The sequence below is a fragment of the Salvelinus alpinus genome, chromosome 30 (genome assembly GCF_045679555.1).
Source record: "Salvelinus alpinus chromosome 30, SLU_Salpinus.1, whole genome shotgun sequence".
Taxonomy (NCBI): Eukaryota; Metazoa; Chordata; class Actinopteri; order Salmoniformes; family Salmonidae; genus Salvelinus; species Salvelinus alpinus.
The window spans coordinates 40,315,379-40,333,885 of record NC_092115.1 but is presented as its reverse complement, the minus strand read 5'-3'; the positions used below and the strand labels follow the sequence as shown (position 1 = coordinate 40,333,885).

At 42.3% G+C, this 18,507-nt stretch overlaps 1 protein-coding gene across 3 annotated transcripts in view; it reads right to left on the bottom strand.

Annotated features, from left to right (window-relative positions):
• LOC139560462 (fizzy-related protein homolog) overlaps nucleotides 1–16,640 on the bottom strand; it is a 31,992-nt gene extending 15,352 nt beyond the window's left edge. The window contains exons 1-6 of one of the 3 annotated variants that reach the window (XM_071377265.1): nucleotides 16,527–16,640; nucleotides 12,261–12,331; nucleotides 734–862; nucleotides 553–616; nucleotides 323–453; nucleotides 78–160 (exon numbers count right to left, since the gene is read on the bottom strand). In XM_071377265.1, coding sequence (XP_071233366.1) covers nucleotides 78–160; nucleotides 323–453; nucleotides 553–616; nucleotides 734–862; nucleotides 12,261–12,329 — 476 coding nt within the window. In that variant the 5' untranslated portion in view covers nucleotides 12,330–12,331; nucleotides 16,527–16,640. Of the gene's footprint in view, nucleotides 1–77; nucleotides 161–322; nucleotides 454–552; nucleotides 617–733; nucleotides 863–12,236; nucleotides 12,332–15,060; nucleotides 15,208–16,526 lie in introns of those variants that run through there. The other 2 variants (XM_071377264.1, XM_071377266.1) reach the window with 2 other exon arrangements.
• Between the last annotated feature and the right edge of the window lie 1,867 nt (nucleotides 16,641–18,507).

The window sequence follows — 18,507 nt, the reverse complement described above, 5'->3', positions numbered from 1 at the left end:
GAGAGGGTGAGGAGAAATAAAACATCACTGTTGGCCATATAATATCAAATGTATGAGAAGGTGAAGGTGGTGGTTACCTGTTGCTGCTAACAGGAGACAGGGAGTATGGAGAGACCGTGTTGCCATCCTCAGGGAGAGACCGTTTGGCACAGACAGAATACTGTAAACCCACACAAGTGGCATATTCAGAATCAGAAGTTAACACGTTGTAGTACGACTAACAAATATTAAAAGGTGGCTAACTCCAGCATACAGTACACTAGTACTGGTAGTTTTGAAAAAGACGCCATTGCCCCAGAATGTATAAGGGCCTACTACGGACATTAAAGAGGCTCCTCTTGGCAGGGGTGGAGGGCTGGAGGCGGCGATCCTCTGACTGGGGGTCCTGGACCTTCTCTATGCCTGCCCCCAGCAGCTCGTTCTTTAGCAGGGCAGAGTACGCCAGGCCGTCTGCTAAAGGAGAAATAGTGGAGGACCGAGGGGGTGAGCAGACATGCATGAGCAGCACAGATTAAGTGCCGTAGGAGACTTTAAAGGAGTCAAGAGGGTTACCTTTGCTAGTGTCTGTTGTGCCATCCTTTGTCTTCCTGTTCTGATTGTGGGACTTCTCATTCTCCTACACAACATCAACACAGTGATTACATGTGCTGAAACCCAGAAAGTGATACAATCAACACAGATGTAAAACTTAGGGCAGAAGACAAAATCCCAGGTTGCATCGCAGGGGTCTCACGTTGATGCGGTGGAAGTTGACGCTCCAGTTGGCGCCGGCGCGGGAGGGGATGAAGCGGTCGCCATGTTTGCTTGGTGACGACAGAGGGGAGTTGGTGGGTGTCAGCGCTCGCATTGCATCTATGGCCTTCTTTACAGGGGGAAAGAGCGAAGGATACAGTGTAAGATGGGGAATCGTCATAAGAGGACACAATTTTTTAAGCCAATTTCCTGCAAATCTACACGTTTCTCCATGGAGTGTAGCTAAAATGTTTGCAGTTTTAAAGCTAGGGCACTATACAAATCTGTTTTATTTTGAGTAGATACCACAGACTTCCAGTCATTGCGCTAATGCTAGTTAGCACCGGCTCGCAAAAACTACCAACTTCCTTCATACAGGACAGACATACAAATGGTATTCACGACCTCATCTGCCTCTAGGGAAATAGATTGCCAAAATCCCGAAGTATTCCTTTAAAACACATTAGGAGACCACTTTTGAGTTCTGCGAAAAATCTAAAGAAACTTAGAATTTTGGGTGTAGTTATTCTTTAATGCAAGTGCACACCATGCTGTTGTTTAGCTAGCAGTGTTTCTGTAGCGCTCATGTGATTGCAGTGTGCCAAACAAATGGCCACTTGATTGATACAAATAATCATGATGTCATTATGCCAGGTAGGCATAGGCTACTTTGTGGTTAACATTTAAAATCAATAAAGTTTTTGGGAAAACCTTTCCATTACCAGCATACGGTGATCATTAGCATGATAGCAAACTGCTACACAAAGTGCGCGCGCACACCCCACTAGAGGCCGACCGATTTATTGGTTGAACTTTTATAAATGTATTTGTACCGCCAAATAATTAATAGGGCACTCTTTACATGGCTATAAACCCATCTTGCCTTGGCGCGATACAGCAAGACTGGACACGATCACCCAACGCAACTACACTTGTCGGGGAGGACAGTGAATTACTGTAAACTAACTGTTACTGCTTCTACGTTGAGTGCTTCGTAGATAGAAGCTTGGCAGCTCAATAAAGTGCCAGAAATGCACACTGGCCATATACTGTTACATTAAGTGTCATGGTATGGTTTTGGGTGTCGTAAAAAACAATTGATGCTGTGCCCAAATGTAAAGCCGTGCTAAGAACGTTCAACTTTGGTGATGTTAACGTTGCAGCCCTTTAGTGAAGCCGGAAAAATCTGGTGTTTTATATTTGCTCTTTGCAAAGGTTATTCCTCAAGCTCTGTCATTCAAATGTTTATATAGACACACACACACAAAAACAGCAGGTTACAAAATAGCGCAAATAGCGCTTCATGGCTACTTTTTGATGTATGGGTTGTCATTTGTCAGGGACTGGTCCAAATTCACGTTTCGTCACCCCCATCTTGCCAGCTGTGTGAGAGTAGTGGACACCGTTCACTGAGGGTAGTGTTAACAGGAATCCTTGGGACGTCCCTATGCTAAACCCTAACCTAATCATAAACCTTACCATTTAAAAAAGTTAAACTTCAAATTGGGTAGTGACGTCCCAAAGATCCCGCATAGAAAATACCATTCACTGAGGCAACGCCTTAGGCGAGAGGCAGCGCTATTCCAGCTGCAAATGTTGTGATTTATGTTTTCCTTTCTAGTGACTACTACCAGAATTCAGTTGCTACAGCCCTACAATTTACGAAAATATAGCTAAGTACCAATACATTGAAAATGTGTTCCATGTCATTGTTTTCCAGCTGGCTAGTATAAGGCAGCTCAGTCTTCAGAGAATAATTATTTGCTGGAATCTGTGTGCAGTATATCCTCCTTTCAATAGAGTAAGTTTATCTATTTAAAAAAATATATTGTCTTTCTGGTGCTCCTAAATTGTATGTGGTGCTTACATTAATGTCCTTTCCTCAAATGTAAGAAATCAGCTTTGAGTATCTTTGTTAGTGCTGTTTTAAGCACAATCATTTCATCATTTAAATGTAAATGTAATGATATTTTTTTGGTCCAGCTATAATAAAAATATCAGCAGATACTGTATAAGTCAGTGAAACCCATATAGGTGGGGGTTTACATAACACAGAGATGGGCATTCCTGTGCCGTTTCAGAAAGTGGCAGAAAATACAAATTACTGAAGCATTTTGTTCCCACATTATGATTAACTTGGGCAAATTAAGTTATTTTCTAATAAGTATAATACATTTTTAATTATATTTTAATGCCTGGATTCCGTCCACGTTTTCTGCAAAACGCTGATTTTAGTGCCCTATATAGCAAATACTGAGAGAAATTAAATTCCCATTCTACCATGACTAAAGCGGTGTTCCTTTGCTCAAAACATAAAATCAATACAGGTAAATTAAAAGAATTTCAAATTCTCCCTGACAAATGTATTTTGGTGATTGTCAGTTCAAAGATACACATATATACAAACTCATCAAAAAAAGAAAGGTCCTCTCACTGTCAACTGCGTTTATTTTCAGCAAACTTAACATGTGTAAATAGCAGTGCATCTCCTCCTCATGGACTGCACCAGATTTATCTGTTCCTGCTGTGAGATGTTACCCCACTCTTCCACCAAGGCACCTGCAAGTTCCAGGACATTTCTGGGGGGAATGGCCCAAGCCCTCACCCTCCGATCCAACAGGTCCCAGACGTGCTCAATGGGATTGAGATCTGGGCTCTTCGCTGGCCATGGCAGAACACTGACATTCCTGTCTTGCAGGAAATCACGCACAGAACGAGCAGTATGGCTGGTGGCATTGTCATGCTGGAGGGTCATGTCAGGATGAGCCTGCAAGAAGGGTACCACGTGAGGGAGGAGGATGTCTTCCCTGTAATATACAGTGTTGAGATTGCCTGCAATGACAACAAGCTCAGTCCGATGATGCACTTTTTGCCAGTCCTGTCTGGTCCAGCGACGGTGGGTTTGTGCCCGACGATGTTGCCGGTGATGTCTGGTGAGGACCGGCCTACAAGCCCTCAGTCCAGCCTCTCGCAGACAGTCTGAGCACTGATGGAGGGATTGTGCGTTCCTGGTGTAACTCGGGCAGTTGTTGTTGCCATTCTGTACCGCAGGTGTGATGTTCGGATGTACCAATCCTGTGCAGGTGTAGTTACACGCGGTCTGCCACTGCGAGGACGATCAGCTGTCCGTCCTGTCTCCCTGTAGCGCTGTCTTAGGCGTTTCACAGTACGGACATTGCAATTTATTTCCCTAGCCACATCTGCAGTCCTCATGCCTCCCTGCAGCATGACTAAGGCACGTTCACGCAGATGAGCAGGGACCCTGGGCATCTTTCTTGTGGTGTTTTTCAGTCAGTAGAAAGGCCTCTTTAGTGTCCTAAGTTATCATAACTGTGACCTTAATTGCCTACCGTCTGTAAGCTGTTAGTGTCTTAACGACCGTTCCACAGGTGCATGTTCATTAATTGTTCATGGTTCATTGAACAAGCATGGGAAACAGTCTTTAAACCCTTTACAATGAAGATCTGTGAAGTTTGAAAGACAGGGTCCTGAAAAAGGGACGTTTCTTTTTCTGCTGAGCACACACACAAACACACAGTGCCTTCGGAAAGTAATCATATCACCTGACATTTTCCCACATTGTTAGGCCTCATTCTAAAAAAAAAAAAAATTATCCCCTCATTCTAAAATAGATTTTTTTTTTCCCCCCTCAATCTACACACATTACCCCATAATGAAAAAACAAAAACATGTTGACTTTTTTGCTAATCTATAAAAAATAAACTGAAATATCTAATTTGCATAAGTATTCAGACCTTTACTCAGTACTTTGTTGAAGCACCTTTTGCAGCAATTACAGCATCAAGTATTCTTGGGTATGACACTACAAGCTTGGCACACCTGTATTTGGGGAGTTTCTCTTATTCTTCTCTGCAGATCCTCACAGGCTCTGTCAGGTTGGATGTGGAGCGTTGTTGACACAGCTATTTTAAGGTCTCCCCAGAGACCTTCGATCGGGTTCAAGTCCAGGCTCTGGGTCACTGAAGGACATTGAGACTTTTCCCGAAGCCACTCTTAAGTTGTCTTGGCTGTGTGCTTAGGGACGTTGTCCTGTTGGAAGGTGAACCGTCGCTCAAGTCTGAGGTCCTGAGCACTCTGGATCAGGTTATCATCAAGGATCTCTGTGTACTTTGCTCCGTTCATCTTTCCAGTGATCCTGACAAGTGTCCCAGTACCTACATCTGAAAAACATCCCCACAGCATGATGCTGCCACCACCATGCTTCACTGTAGAGATGGTGCCAGATTTCCTTCAGAAGTGACACTTGGCATTCAGGCCAGAGTTCAATCTTGGTTTCATCAGACCAGAGAATCTTGTCTGTAGGTGCCTTCTGGCAAACTCCAAGCGGGCTGTCATGAGCCTTTTACTGAGGTGTGGCTCCTGTCTGGTCACTCTACCATAAAGGCCTGATTAGTGGAGTGCTGCAGAGATGGTTGTCCTTCTTGAAGGTTCTCCCATCTCCGCAGAGGAACTCTAGAGCTCTGTCAGTGACAATCGGGTTCTTGGTCACCTCCCTGACCAAGGCCCTTCTCCCCAGATTGCTCAGTTTGGCCGGGCGGCCAGCTCTCGGAAGAGTCTTGGTGATTCCAAACTTCTTCCATTTAAGAATGGAGGCCACTGTGTTTTTGGGAACCTTCAATGCTGCAGACATTTTTTGGGAACCTTCCCCAGATCTGTGCCGACACAATCCTGTCTTGGAGCACTACGGACAATTCCTTTGACATCGTGGATTAGTTTTTGCTCTGACATGCACGGTCAACCATGGGACCTTATATACAGTACCAGTCATAATTTTGGACACACCTACTCATTAACGTGTTTTTCCTTATTTGTTACTGTTTTCTAATTGTAGAACAATAGTGAAGACATCAAAACTATGAAATAACACATATGGAATCATGTCTGATAAAAAAAAAAGTGTTTCAACAAATCAAAAGATATTTTAGATTCTTCAAAGTAGCCACCTTTTGCCTTGATGACAGCTTTGCAAACTCTTGGCAGCCTCAACCAGATTCATGAGGTAGTCACCTGGAATGCATTTCAATTAACAGGTGTGCCTTGTTAAAAGTTAATTTGTGGAATTGATTTCCTTAATGCATTTGAGCCAATAAGTTGTGTTGTGACAGGGTAGTGGTAGTATACAGAAGATGGTCTTTTACCAAATAGGGATAAGTCCAAATTATGGCAAGAACAGCACAAACAACCAAAAAAAAACAGTCCATCATTACTTTAAGACATGAAAGTCAATCTATGCAGAGAATTAGGAAGTTTGAAATGTTCTTCAAATGCGGTCTCAAAAACAATCAAGAGCTATGACGAAACTGGCTCTCATGAGGACCACCACAGGAAAGGAAGACAGAGGGTTACCTCTGAACATATCCTCTGCAGCAGAGTTAACAGCCTAAGAAATTGCAGCCCAAATAAATGCTAGAGTTCAAGTAACAGACATCTCAACATCAACTGTTCAGAAGAGACTGCGTGAATCAGGCCTTCATGGTTGAATTGCTGGAAAGAAGCCTCTACTACAGGACACCAATAAGAAGAGACTTGCTTGTGCCAAGAAACATGAGCAATGGGCATTAAACCAGTGGACAGTTGTCCTTTGGTCTGATGAGTCCAAATTTGAGATGTTTGGTTCAAACCGTCTTTGTGCGATACAGACTAGGTGAACAGATAATCTGCATGTGTGGTTCCCACCGTGAAGCATGAAGGAGTTGTGGGGGTGCTTTGCAGGTGACCCATCTGTGATTTATTTAGAATTCAAGGCACACTTAACCAGCATGGCTACCACAGCATTCTGCAGCGATACGCCATCCCATCTGGTTTGCGCTTAGTGGGACTATCATTTGTTTTTCAACAGGACAATGACCCAACAGACCGCCAGGCTGTGTAAGGGCTATTTGATCAAGGAGGAGAGTAATGGAGTGCTGCATCAGATGACCTGGCCTCCACAATCCCCCGACCTCAACCCAATTGAGATGGTTTGGGATGAGTTGGACCACAGGGTGAAGGTAAAGCAGCCAACAAGTGCTCAGCATATGTGGGAACTCCTTCAAGACTGTTGGAAAAGCATTCCAGCTGAAGCTGGTTGAGAGAATTCCAAGAATGTGCAAAGCTAACATCAAGGCAAAGGGTGGCTACTTTGAAGAATACACTTTTTTGGTTAGAACATGATTTCATAGTTCTGTCTTCACTATTATTCTACAATGTAGAAAATAGTCAAAATAACAAAATAACCTTGAATGAGTAGGTATCTCTAAACTTTTGACTGGTACTGTAGGTGGCCCAAAACAAAGCGTAGGTGGCCTGCATAAGGAATTCAATGGCAGAAAAATTCCTGCAGATGAACTGTTCAATAGAAATACGATTGAAAGAAATACATGTAGCCTAAGGTCTATTTTTAAAGGGTTTCCACAGGAAGAGGGGAGGGGTAAAACTTGTTATTAAGTAAACAGAAGAGGTCAATCATAGGTGATTTTAATTTAGATAAAACACCAGGGGACCTGAATAAAATAGACTATTTTAATAAAACCTTAGCTTTTAGACTTCACACACTGTGTTAAATAGCAAAGCCCTAGTTTCACACATAGACACTCCCTTTAGTCTTCACAAAGCAGTTTTGTTATTATACCGGTTAGGGAGGAGCCAGGATCAGACGATTGTCAGTGATCTGAGGAAATCCAGCCTTTGTTCAGTAGCTTTGAACTTCAAAATACTGACAGTGTGTTTTGCTTAGCCTAACATTATGTTCCATATACAGTTCTGCAAAACTAAATACACTAACAGGTTCTCGTACATGTCGGGGCAAGTATAGCCTACTCGTACTCCTGATCTACTATCAGGGGATTTGGATCTCGGGTGACGCAAATGACGGTACACTTTTCTGCCAACTAACATACCCTTGTTAACCAGGTTACATTTTTTCAAAACACTAAAATGTCGTGGCCAACAGAAAACACTATGCATGCATACAAGGAACATACATGTTTCATTAACAGCTTAATAGGGCTGCAATCCCGTTAACGGGATCGATATGACAACAGCCAGTGAAAGTGCAGGGCGCCAAATTCAAACAGAAATCTCATAATTAAAAATCCTCAAGCATACAAGTATTTCACACCATTTTAAAGATACACTTATTGTTAATCCCACCACAGTGTCCGATTTCAAAAAGGCTTTACAGCGAAAGCACCACAAACGATTATGTTAGGTCACCGCAAAATCACAGAAAAACACAGAAATGGAGATAAAATTAATCACTAACCTCTGATGATCTTCATCAGATGATACTCATAGGACTTCATGTTACACAATACATATATGTTTTGTTCGATAAAGTTCATATTCATATCCAAAAACCTCAGTTTACATTGGCGCCATGTTCAGAAATTCTTCCAAAATATCCGTAGAAATTGCAGAGAGCCACATCAAATAACAGAAATACTCATCATAAACTTTGATGAAAGATACATGTTTTACATAGAATTAAATATAAACTTATTCTTAATGCAACCGCTGTGTCAGATTTCAAAAAAACTTTACGGCAAAAGCACAATATTCAATAATCTGAGAACAGCGTTCAGCCACAAAAGCAAGCCATACAGTTACCCGCCAAATTGTGGAGTCAACAAAAGTCATAAATAGCATTATAAATCTTCACTTACCTTTGCTGATCTTCGTCGGAATGCACCCCCAGGACTCCCACAAGAAATGTTTGTTTTGTTCGCTTATGTCCAAATAGCTACTTTTGTTAGCGCGTTTGGTAAACAAATCCAAAGTCACGAAGCGCGTTCACTAAAAGCAGACGAAATGTCAAAAAGTTCCGTAACAGTCAGTAGAAACATGTCAAACGATGTATTGAATCAATCTTTAGGATGTTTTTAACATAAATCTTCAATAATATTCCAACCGGAGAATTCCATTGTCTTCAGAAGTGCGATGGAACAGACCTCGCTCTCACATGAACGCGCATGGTTAGTGCATGGTCAGGTCATGATAGACCTTACTCATTCCCCTCTCCTTCGGCCCCACTTCACAGTAGAAGCATCAGACAAGGTTGTAAAGACTGTTAACATCTAGTGGAAGCCGTAGGAAGTGCAAACTGACCCATATCCCACTGTGTATTCGATAGGCGATGAGTTGAAAACCTACAAACCTGAGATTTTCCACTTCCTTGTTGGATTTTCAGGTGTTTGCCTGCCATATGAGTTCTGTTATACTCACAGACATCATTCAAACATTTTTAGAAACTTCAGTTATTTATATCCAATACTAATATGCATATATTAGCAACTGGGACTGAGGAGCAGGCAGTTTACTCTGGGCACCTTTTCATCCAAGCTACTCAATACTGCCCCTGCAGCCATAAGAAGTTAATGGAAACATGCAACAATAGCAAACCTATCATCTTAAAGTAAAAAGGTATTTTTGGCCATAGTGGCCATAGTGGTCTTGGCCATAGTGGAGTTTGGAGTGTGACTGTTTGAGGTTGTGGACAGGTGTCTTTTATACTGATAAGTTCAAACAGGTGCCATTAATACAGGTAACGAGTGGAGGACAGAGGAGCCTCTTAAAGAAGAAGTTACAGGTCTGTGAGAGCCAGAAATCTTGCTTGTTTGTAGGTGACCAAATACTTATTTTCCACCATAATTTGCAAATAAATTCATTTAAAAAATCATACAATGTGATTTTCTGGATTTCCCCCCCTCATTTTGTCTGTCATAGTTGAAGTGTACCTATGATGAAAATTACAGGCCTCTCTCATCTTTTTAAGTGGGAGAACTTGCACAATTGGTGGCTGACTAAATACTTTTTTGCCCCACTGTGTATATATATATATATACAGTGGGGAGAACAAGTATTTGATACACTGCCGATTTTGCAGGTTTTCCTACTTACAAAGCATGTAGAGGTCTGTAATTTCTATCATGGGTACACTTCAACTATGAGAGACGGAATCTAAAACAAAAATCCAGAAAATCACATTGTATGATTTTTAAGTAATTAATTTGCATTTTATTGCATGACATAAGTATTTGATACATCAGAAAAGCAGATCTTAATATTTGGTACAGAAACCTTTGTTTGCAATTACAGAGATCATACGTTTCCTGTAGTTCTTGACCAGGTTTGCACACACTGCAGCAGGGATTTTGGCCCACTCCTCCATACAGATCTTCTCCAGATCCTTCAGGTTTCGGGGCTGTCGCTGGGCAATACGGACTTTCAGCTCCCTCCAAAGATTTTCTATTGGGTTCAGGTCTGGAGACTGGCTAGGCCACTCCAGGACCTTGAGATGCTTCTTACGGCGCCACTCCTTAGTTGCCCTGGCTGTGTTTCGGGTCGTTGTCATGCTGGAAGACCCAGCCACGACCCATCTTCAATGCTCTTACTGAGGGAAGGAGGTTGTTGGCCAAGATCTCGCGATACATGGCCCCATCCATCCTCCCCTCAATATGGTGCAGTCATCCTGTACCCTTTGCAGAAAAGCATCCCCAAAGAATGATGTTTCCACCTCCATGCTTCACGGTTGGGATGGTGTTCTTGGGGTTGTACTCATCCTTCTTCTTCCTCCAAACACGGCGAGTGGAGTTTAGACCAAAAAGCTCTATTTTTGTCTCATCAGACCACATGACCTTCTCCCATTCCTTCTCTGGATCATCCAGATGGTCATTGGCAAACTTCAGACGGGCCTGGACATGCGCTGGCTTGAGCAGGTGGACCTTGCGTGCGCTGCAGGATTTTAATCCATGACGGTGTAGTGTGTTACTAATGGTTTTCTTTGAGACTGTGGTCCCAGCTCTCTTCAGGTCATTGACCAGGTCCTGCCGTGTAGTTCTGGGCTGATAACTCACCTTCCTCATGATCATTGATGCCCCACGAGGTGAGATCTTGCATGGAGCCCCAGACCGAGGGTGATTGACCGTCATCTTGAACTTCTTCCATTTTCTAATAATTGCGCCAACAGTTGTTGCCTTCTCACCAAGCTGCTTGCCTATTGTCCTGTAGCCCATCCCAGCCTGTTGCATGTCTACAATTTTATCCCTGATGTCCTTATACAGCTCTCTGGTCTTGGCCATTGTGGAGAGGTTGGAGTCTGTTTGATTGAGTGTGTGGACAGGTGTCTTTTATACAGGTAACGAGTTCAAACAGGTGCAGTTAATACAGGTAATGAGTGGAGAACAGGAGGGCTTCTTAAAGAAAAACTAACAGGTCTGTGAGAGCCGGAATTCTTACTGGTTGGTAGGTGATCAAACACTTATGTCATGCAATAAAATGCAAATTAATTACTTAAAAATCATACAATGTGATTTTCTGGATTTTTGTTTTAGATTCCGTCTCTCACAGTTGAAGTGTACCTATGATAAAAATTACAGACCTCTACATGCTTTGTAAGTAGGAAAACCTGCAAAATCGGCAGTGTATCAAATACTTGTTCTCCCCACTGATATATATATATATATATATATATAACCTATTATTGAACACGCAACTCCTGTAATGACGCAGGCAATTAAAACATAATTTAACATTTCCCAAAATGCAATTAGTTGGAAATCACAGTTTTAAACAGAGCACCTGATGGCGAGCAGTTCCATATGTGACTCATGAAAATCTCTGTTAAACTTAGAGAAGAAGGGAAATCTAACAGCAAAAACTAGCATGGGTTGCTAATATGAATAGGATTGTACCTTCGGCTTCTGGACAACTAAATAAAGTTTATATGAAAACCAATAAAACAGAAGGAGAAATATTCTGGTTAACGGCCTTTATAAAATCATTTCCTCCACATTTCTATCGTTGGATTTTGGCTACCCTTACCAAAAAAAGATAGCAGTTGTGAAACTGCAGTAAAAGTGCATTAACTGCAGTCGACGGTGTTATTTTGGATGCAGTTATACTCTCTAGTTACGCGCTGATAGCCTGTCTACCGTTGGTAAAGCCTATGCACTCGAATGGGAGGCGCGATTTAATTACAAGTTCATAAAAATAGCTCTTTAAATCTTGGCCATCAAAATATGTGCATTTAAAATTATTGGTGGCGCAATGACTGGGCTTACAAAAGCACGTTTCACTCCAGCAGCACATTTCCGATGAGCTGCTCTCGCTCTGTCTGACAGGTGATAGGCTATTCCTCTCCACAAACTAGGCTGTGTGATAAATGAGATACATGACAACTAACGAAAATACACACACGCGCCAATTTAATTCCACCAAATTAACCTGTAGACTGAAACATTAACATCACTAGTATCTCTGGATAGATTACCTTCACCCCATGTCCCATCAATTGAACTAAAACTCACTCTCCAAATCCCTGAACATTCTGTGGTCAGCTAAGTGTGTTCCAAGCAATTCATACATGAATACATTTAGACACCATCTTGAGGTTTGAATTCTAAGATATTTGCAAGATGTAAACAAGGGAACATCATACCATCTCAATACAGAATGATATTGGACAACACAAGCCAATACAGAATAATAAACAGTACAGACAATACCTTTTAAAAAGTCAATCCACTTACAATAGGGCTGGCATTCTCGTTCTGGATGTTGATCTGCCTGAGCAGCCGACACTCATAGTCCTGGTCCATAGCTGTAAAGGAATAGGAAATTATATAGCATGGATTTACATTCACAAATATCATAGCTACACTACATGACCAAAAGTATGTGGACACCTGCTTGAACATCTCATTCCAAAATCATGGGCATTAATATAGAGTTGGTCACCCCTTTGCTGTCATATCAGCTACCACTCTTCTGGGAAGGCTTGCCACTAGATGTTGGAACATTGCTGCAGGTACTTGCTTCCAATCAACCACAAGAGCATTCCAATTCATCCCAAAGGTGTTTGATGGTTCAGGGCTCTGTGCAGGCCTGTCAAGTTCTTCCACACCATTTCTGTATGGACCTCGCTTTGTGCATGGGGCCATTGTCTTGCTGAAACAGGAAAGGGCCACAAAGTTGGAAGCAGAAAATTGTCCAGAATTTCATTGTATACTGTATCGTTAAGATTTCCCTTCACTGGTACTAAGGGGCCTAGCCCGAACCATGATAAACAGCCCCAGACCAGTATTCCTCCTCCACCAAACTTAAGTTGGCACTATGCATTGGGGCAGGTAGCGTTCTCCAGGCATCCGCCAAATACAGACTCGTGCGTCGGACTGCCAGATGGTGAAGCGCGATGCATCACTCCAGAGTCCAACAGCTAAGAGCTTAAAATCAAATCAAATTTTCTTTGTCAGATGCGCCGAACAACAGGTGAAATGCTTACTTACAAGCCCTTAACCAACAATGTAGTTAAGAAAATACCTATATATTAAAATAAAATGATATAAAAATAACAAATAATTAAAGAGCAGCAGTAAATAACAATAGCGGGGCTATATACACAGGGGGTACCGGTACAGAGTCAATGTGCGGGTGCACCGGTGTCGAGGTAATATGTTCATGTAGGTAGAGTAATTAAAGTGACTAGGCATAGATAATAACAGAGTAGCAGCAGCGTAGAAGAGGGGGGGGGGGCAATGCAAATTGTCTGGGTAGCAATTTGACTAGCTGTTCAGGAGTATTATGGCTTGGGGGTAACAGCTGTTAAGAAGCCTCTTGGACCTAGACTTGGCACTTCGGTACCGCTTGCCGTACAGTAGCAGAAAGGACATTCCATGCCAAGGGTGGCTGGAGTCTGACAATTTTGTGGGCCTTCTGCTGACACCTCCTGGTACAGAGGTCACGGATGGCAGGAAGCTTACCCTCTGTAGTGAAATGCGGTCGGAGGCCAAGCAGTTGCCATAGCAGGCAGTGACGCAACCCGTCAGGATGCTCTCGATGGTGCAGCTGTAAAACCTTTTGAGGATCTGAGGACCCATGCCAAATCTTTAGTCTCCTGAGGGGGAAAAGGTTTTGTCGCGCCCTCTACTCAACGTTTTCCCAGCTGTACTAGCCTCCCTCCACAGCAACCATCTGAACCTGAACGATGCCTGGGCAGTGGTCACAGATGATGCCTCCTACTGCCTGAAGACATACAAGGAGGTTCTGAAAGGAGTGATGCCCAACAGTGTCCATGTTACCGGTCTCTGCCATGTCATCAATCTGGAGGGTGAGATCTGGCAGCACTACAAATACTTCTCTGAAGTTGCATCACTTGTGACATGGATGAGATCTGTCTTCTTCAAGAAGCCTGCCAGAAAGCTGTTCTGGCATGGTAACCCACGCCAGAACAGAGGCAGTTTGGAACTCGGTAGTGAGTGTTGAAACCGAGGACAGACGATTTTTTAAACGCTACAGCCCTGGGCAGTCCTGTTCTGTGAGCTTGTGTGGCCTACCACTTCACGGCTGTCCATTGTTGCTCCTAGACCTTTCCACTTCACAACAGCACGTACAGTTGACCGGAGCAGCTGTAACAGGGCAGAAATTTGACAAACTGACTTGTTGGAAAGGTGGCATCCTATGACGGTGCCACGTTGAAAGGCACAAATATCTTCAGTAAGGCCATTCTTCTGCCAATGTTTGTCTATGAGATTGCATGGCTGTGGCAATTGCATGGCTGTGGCAACCTTGACAGGTGTATAAAATTGAGCAACAGGTGAGGCAGAAAGCCAAATCCTCTCATTTGAAGGAGTGTCCACATACTTTTGTATATATAGTGCACATTATGCATATCCTAGGTGATACTGGGCTTTGCCTATTGATGTAGATTAATTCAATACTTAGTTCCAAAGCACTGTTTTGTTTTCTGTAAATTGTACCTAACTATTCGGGTTGTTTTGTGCGGAGATTTGACTAGCTGGCGCACTAATCTCGCTGGCTGTAATTAACTTATCCTCTGCAGCAGAGGTAACTTTGGGTCTTCCTTTCCTGTGGTGGTCCTCATGAGAGCCAGTTTCATCATAGAGCCATATGCAACTGCTTCTGTCGTGCATCTACAGAAAACTGTTGGCATTGCTTACTTATGTTGTTCTCTCTAAACTAAGCCCAAGGGTCTACGTTACAATTTTAATTGGCAGAAAACTAGTGTTAGATCTCTAGTTCAAGAATGCCGGATAGCACCTTGAACTAGCTAGCCATATTATAGTTCAAGACTTGAGCCAATATAAAAGCCACTTTCAAACACCGTCCAAAAATAAAATAATTCGACGACTCTAAAGCCACTGATTGTAGAAAGCTAACTACAATTAGCACGATAAAGCCATGCTAGTCATAAATCACATAGCTGTTCCTTTCGCTGACCAGTAACGTTAGTACCGCGCTAACGTTAGCAACCTATCAATCTCCAAACGTTCGAACTTGTTTCTCACACAAACATTTTTCAAATTGACCTACCGTGCAGCGTGAAAGACTCAGTTATGAACTGAATCGGAGATTATTGTTTGTCTGGCGAGATTTATGTGGAGAAAAATATATATTCTTTATTCTCCAGCCCAGACGGAGACTAATGTTTTCACCAACAAACGCTTGACTGGGATTCGCAAAGGAACATGGGAAATACGCGGTGACGTCACTTTTTTGAATCACACATTTTGCGTTGTCAAGGGAACACACAGGCAGAAGTGATTCTGACGAGTCATGGGTAACTGCATACATGATGGGGTGTGTCTGAAAGTGGGTGTGTCAACAGAAGTGGGAGGATCAACATAAGTAGGTGTAAAGAAAGGGAATCAGCTAATTGGGCAGATTTGATGCAACTCAAGACAGTTTTGCGTGGCTGATTGGGCTGCATGACTAGTCAATTGTTGACAACTGTAGCATTTTAGTTAAGCCTAACCCCAACACTTTCCCTAGCCTTAACCTCATTCTCCTAACCTGCTGCCCATTCTACCTAAACCTAAACCCAACCCCTTTCCTAATCTTAAACTAATTCTCTTTATTTCTTCTAACCTACCAAGTTATTTATCCTAACCTTCTATTCATTTTAGCTAAGCCTAACCCTTTTCCTATCAATGCGCTAAGTAGATATCAATAATGATCGCCATTGACTACACCACTGCTGTCATCCTTATCTCCAAGCGTTTATTCAAGTTGGATAATCTTTGGATGCCACCAGCAGTCACACCATTGGAAGACATAGCTTGGACCGTAGCCTACAAAAGCCTATTCCTGCTCTTTTCCCTAGATCCATCAAACACATTTGGGATGTCATCATTGTGGTCTCTGATTTAATGTCATGTTGAACAAATTTAAACTTGCTCTATTTTTCAAAGCTGTTTGAATGTCATTGAGAAAACAGAGAAGTGTCAAAGATGGTTTTTTTCGCAAGCATCCTTTCTGAATTTAAAAGTAATCCTTGAAGTAATAATCACATTTTTCAAAAGTATCTAATCTGATTATAATAATTTTGATGGTAATGTAACGGATTACAGTTTTTGCAATCGTTTACATGTAATCCGTTACTCTCCAACCCTGTATGGCACAATACACTTCTGTCAATCAAATTCAACCCACATAATCAATTTAGCAATGCCAGTATACCATAAACACGTTTCCAATACGTACTTTTCCATTTACAGTAATGAAAACCAATAGGTTTATCAAGAAAAACATAATAGAATGTAGCATACCGAAATGTATTCATACCCAGGGGCATCATTTGGGTTCTTGCATTGGAATTATATTGAATTCTGCTTATATCACGTTGTACCACAGTAAACATACGAGTTCAAAAAATGCTTTAGACCAAGAAGTGACAGGTTGAATGGCACGCAATCTCACAGCGCTCTATCAGCACAATGGACACACTAAAGCAAGATTTTGATTTTAAAAAACAACCAGCTAGATTGTTTCAATCTTACCTTTTCAAATGAGTTGCAGCTTCCTTGATGCTCTGTGAAACTTCCTGAGTAATCTATCATTCAATTCTCCCGAAATCTTCTTATAAGATCCCCCTCAAATGCCAGTTGGATTAGTTGACCTTTCTTCGGGTGTATAGCATGTTTCTTCTGTGCTACCTGTACACGTTTGTCAAAGTGGAAAATGAGTTCTCGCGTGTAGCTCACATGTAGCACGGATCAGCTACCTTATGGAGGAGTGGCTATGGAGGAACTGAGAATGTCGGAGAAAGAGAGGGACCCTGATGAAGAGCTCCTGCCCTGTCTGACAGATTTACTTTCTCCCTGGCTGTAGGCCTACTGTACAATCGATGCACCCTTTGCTCAAGGCAAACTGCCTTTTCTTACCAAACATCCAAAGCTGACTAGAGACACAATTATTTTCCCATCGTTCATTTGATGTTCATTGATGACTCATATAGATGACTCATATATTTTGTTAACAAGAGGAACACAATAGAAATACGTTTTTTAACTTTTTTGTGTTATCCTGGATGATTTTCAATTGCGTTGTATACACATGTGGTTATATTGTGTTTTTTAAATGGTCAAATAAATCATATCATATAAAAATATGGTGGAAGGAAACTCTCTCTCACCAGTGTTTACACCAATCATAAGCTTTTTAACTTTAGTAGTACATGTAAGAATCAGTTAGCTATCCATCCTTTTTTCCTGTTCACTTGTGATAGCTATTGATAGTGATGCACAAGCTAGGCCTTTTTGAAACATCGCCATCTTGTTAACCAGCCAGATTCAGTAGCTTGAAGAGCTTGAAAACCCTATTTGAATTTTGCCCAAAGATTGCCAGTTCAAAAAGGGAACCAGAGTGCCCACCTCAGCTAACGCAATTAGATGCTAGTAACAATCACTTACCTTATTTGGTGGTTTATTTAAGCTGACCGCTTCTGCTCTCACATCCTGCTGCCGCTTGCTTCTACTGCTAGTATGTGTTTAATTATTTTGCTCCGACCACCACCCCAGCCTTCACCTGTTAGGGTCTGTTTTCCTGCTGAGGGGATTGGCATACTTTACTGTGCTCACTGCTTGTAGGACTTTTTATATGTTGACACTTTACTTGGGCAGTGAGCTACCCTGAAGAAGCAGAGCCTATATTACCTAAACTTGCATTATTCATTATTTAATAAATGGTTAAACATGTTTATTCTACATGGTGTTTCATTTCTAGACCTTGGTTCAACGACAAACATCTAGTGTAATAGAATTACTTTGGCAACGATTACAGCCTCGAGTCTTCTTTGGTATGATGCTACAAGCTTGGCACACCTGTATTTGGGGAGTTTCTCCCATTCTTCTCTGTAGATCATCTGTCAGGTTGGATGAGGAGCGTTGCTGCACAGCTATTTTCAGGTCTCTCTAGAGATTTTAGATCGGGTTCAAGTCCGGGCTCTGGCTGGGCCACTCAAGGATATTCAGAGACTTGTCCCGAAGCCACTGCTGCAGTGCCTTGGGTGTGTGCTTAGAGTCGTTGTACTGTTGGAAGGTGAACTTTCACCCCAGTCTGAGGTCCTGAGCACTCTGAAGCAGGTTTTCATTAAGGATCTCTCTGTATTTTGCTCCACCGCACACAGAAAGGCTGATTTTAGGCAGCACTAAAAAGGCAGGGCAGGCCAGGGCTCATGTCTGGAGTATTCGTTGCAGTGTGTAATTCAGTGTAGCTTACGTAGCTTGGGACTATCATTTGTTTTTCAACAGGACAATGACCCAAAACACACTTCCAGGCTGTGTAAGGGCTATTTGACCAAGAAGGAGAGTGATGGAGTGCAGCATCAGATGACCTGGCCTCCACAATCACCCGACCTCAACCTAATTGAGATTGTTTGGGATGAGTTGGACCGCAAAGTGAAGGAAAAGCAGCCAACAAGTGCTCAGCATATGTGGTAACTCCTTCAAGACTTTTGGAAAAGCATTCCTCACAAAGCTG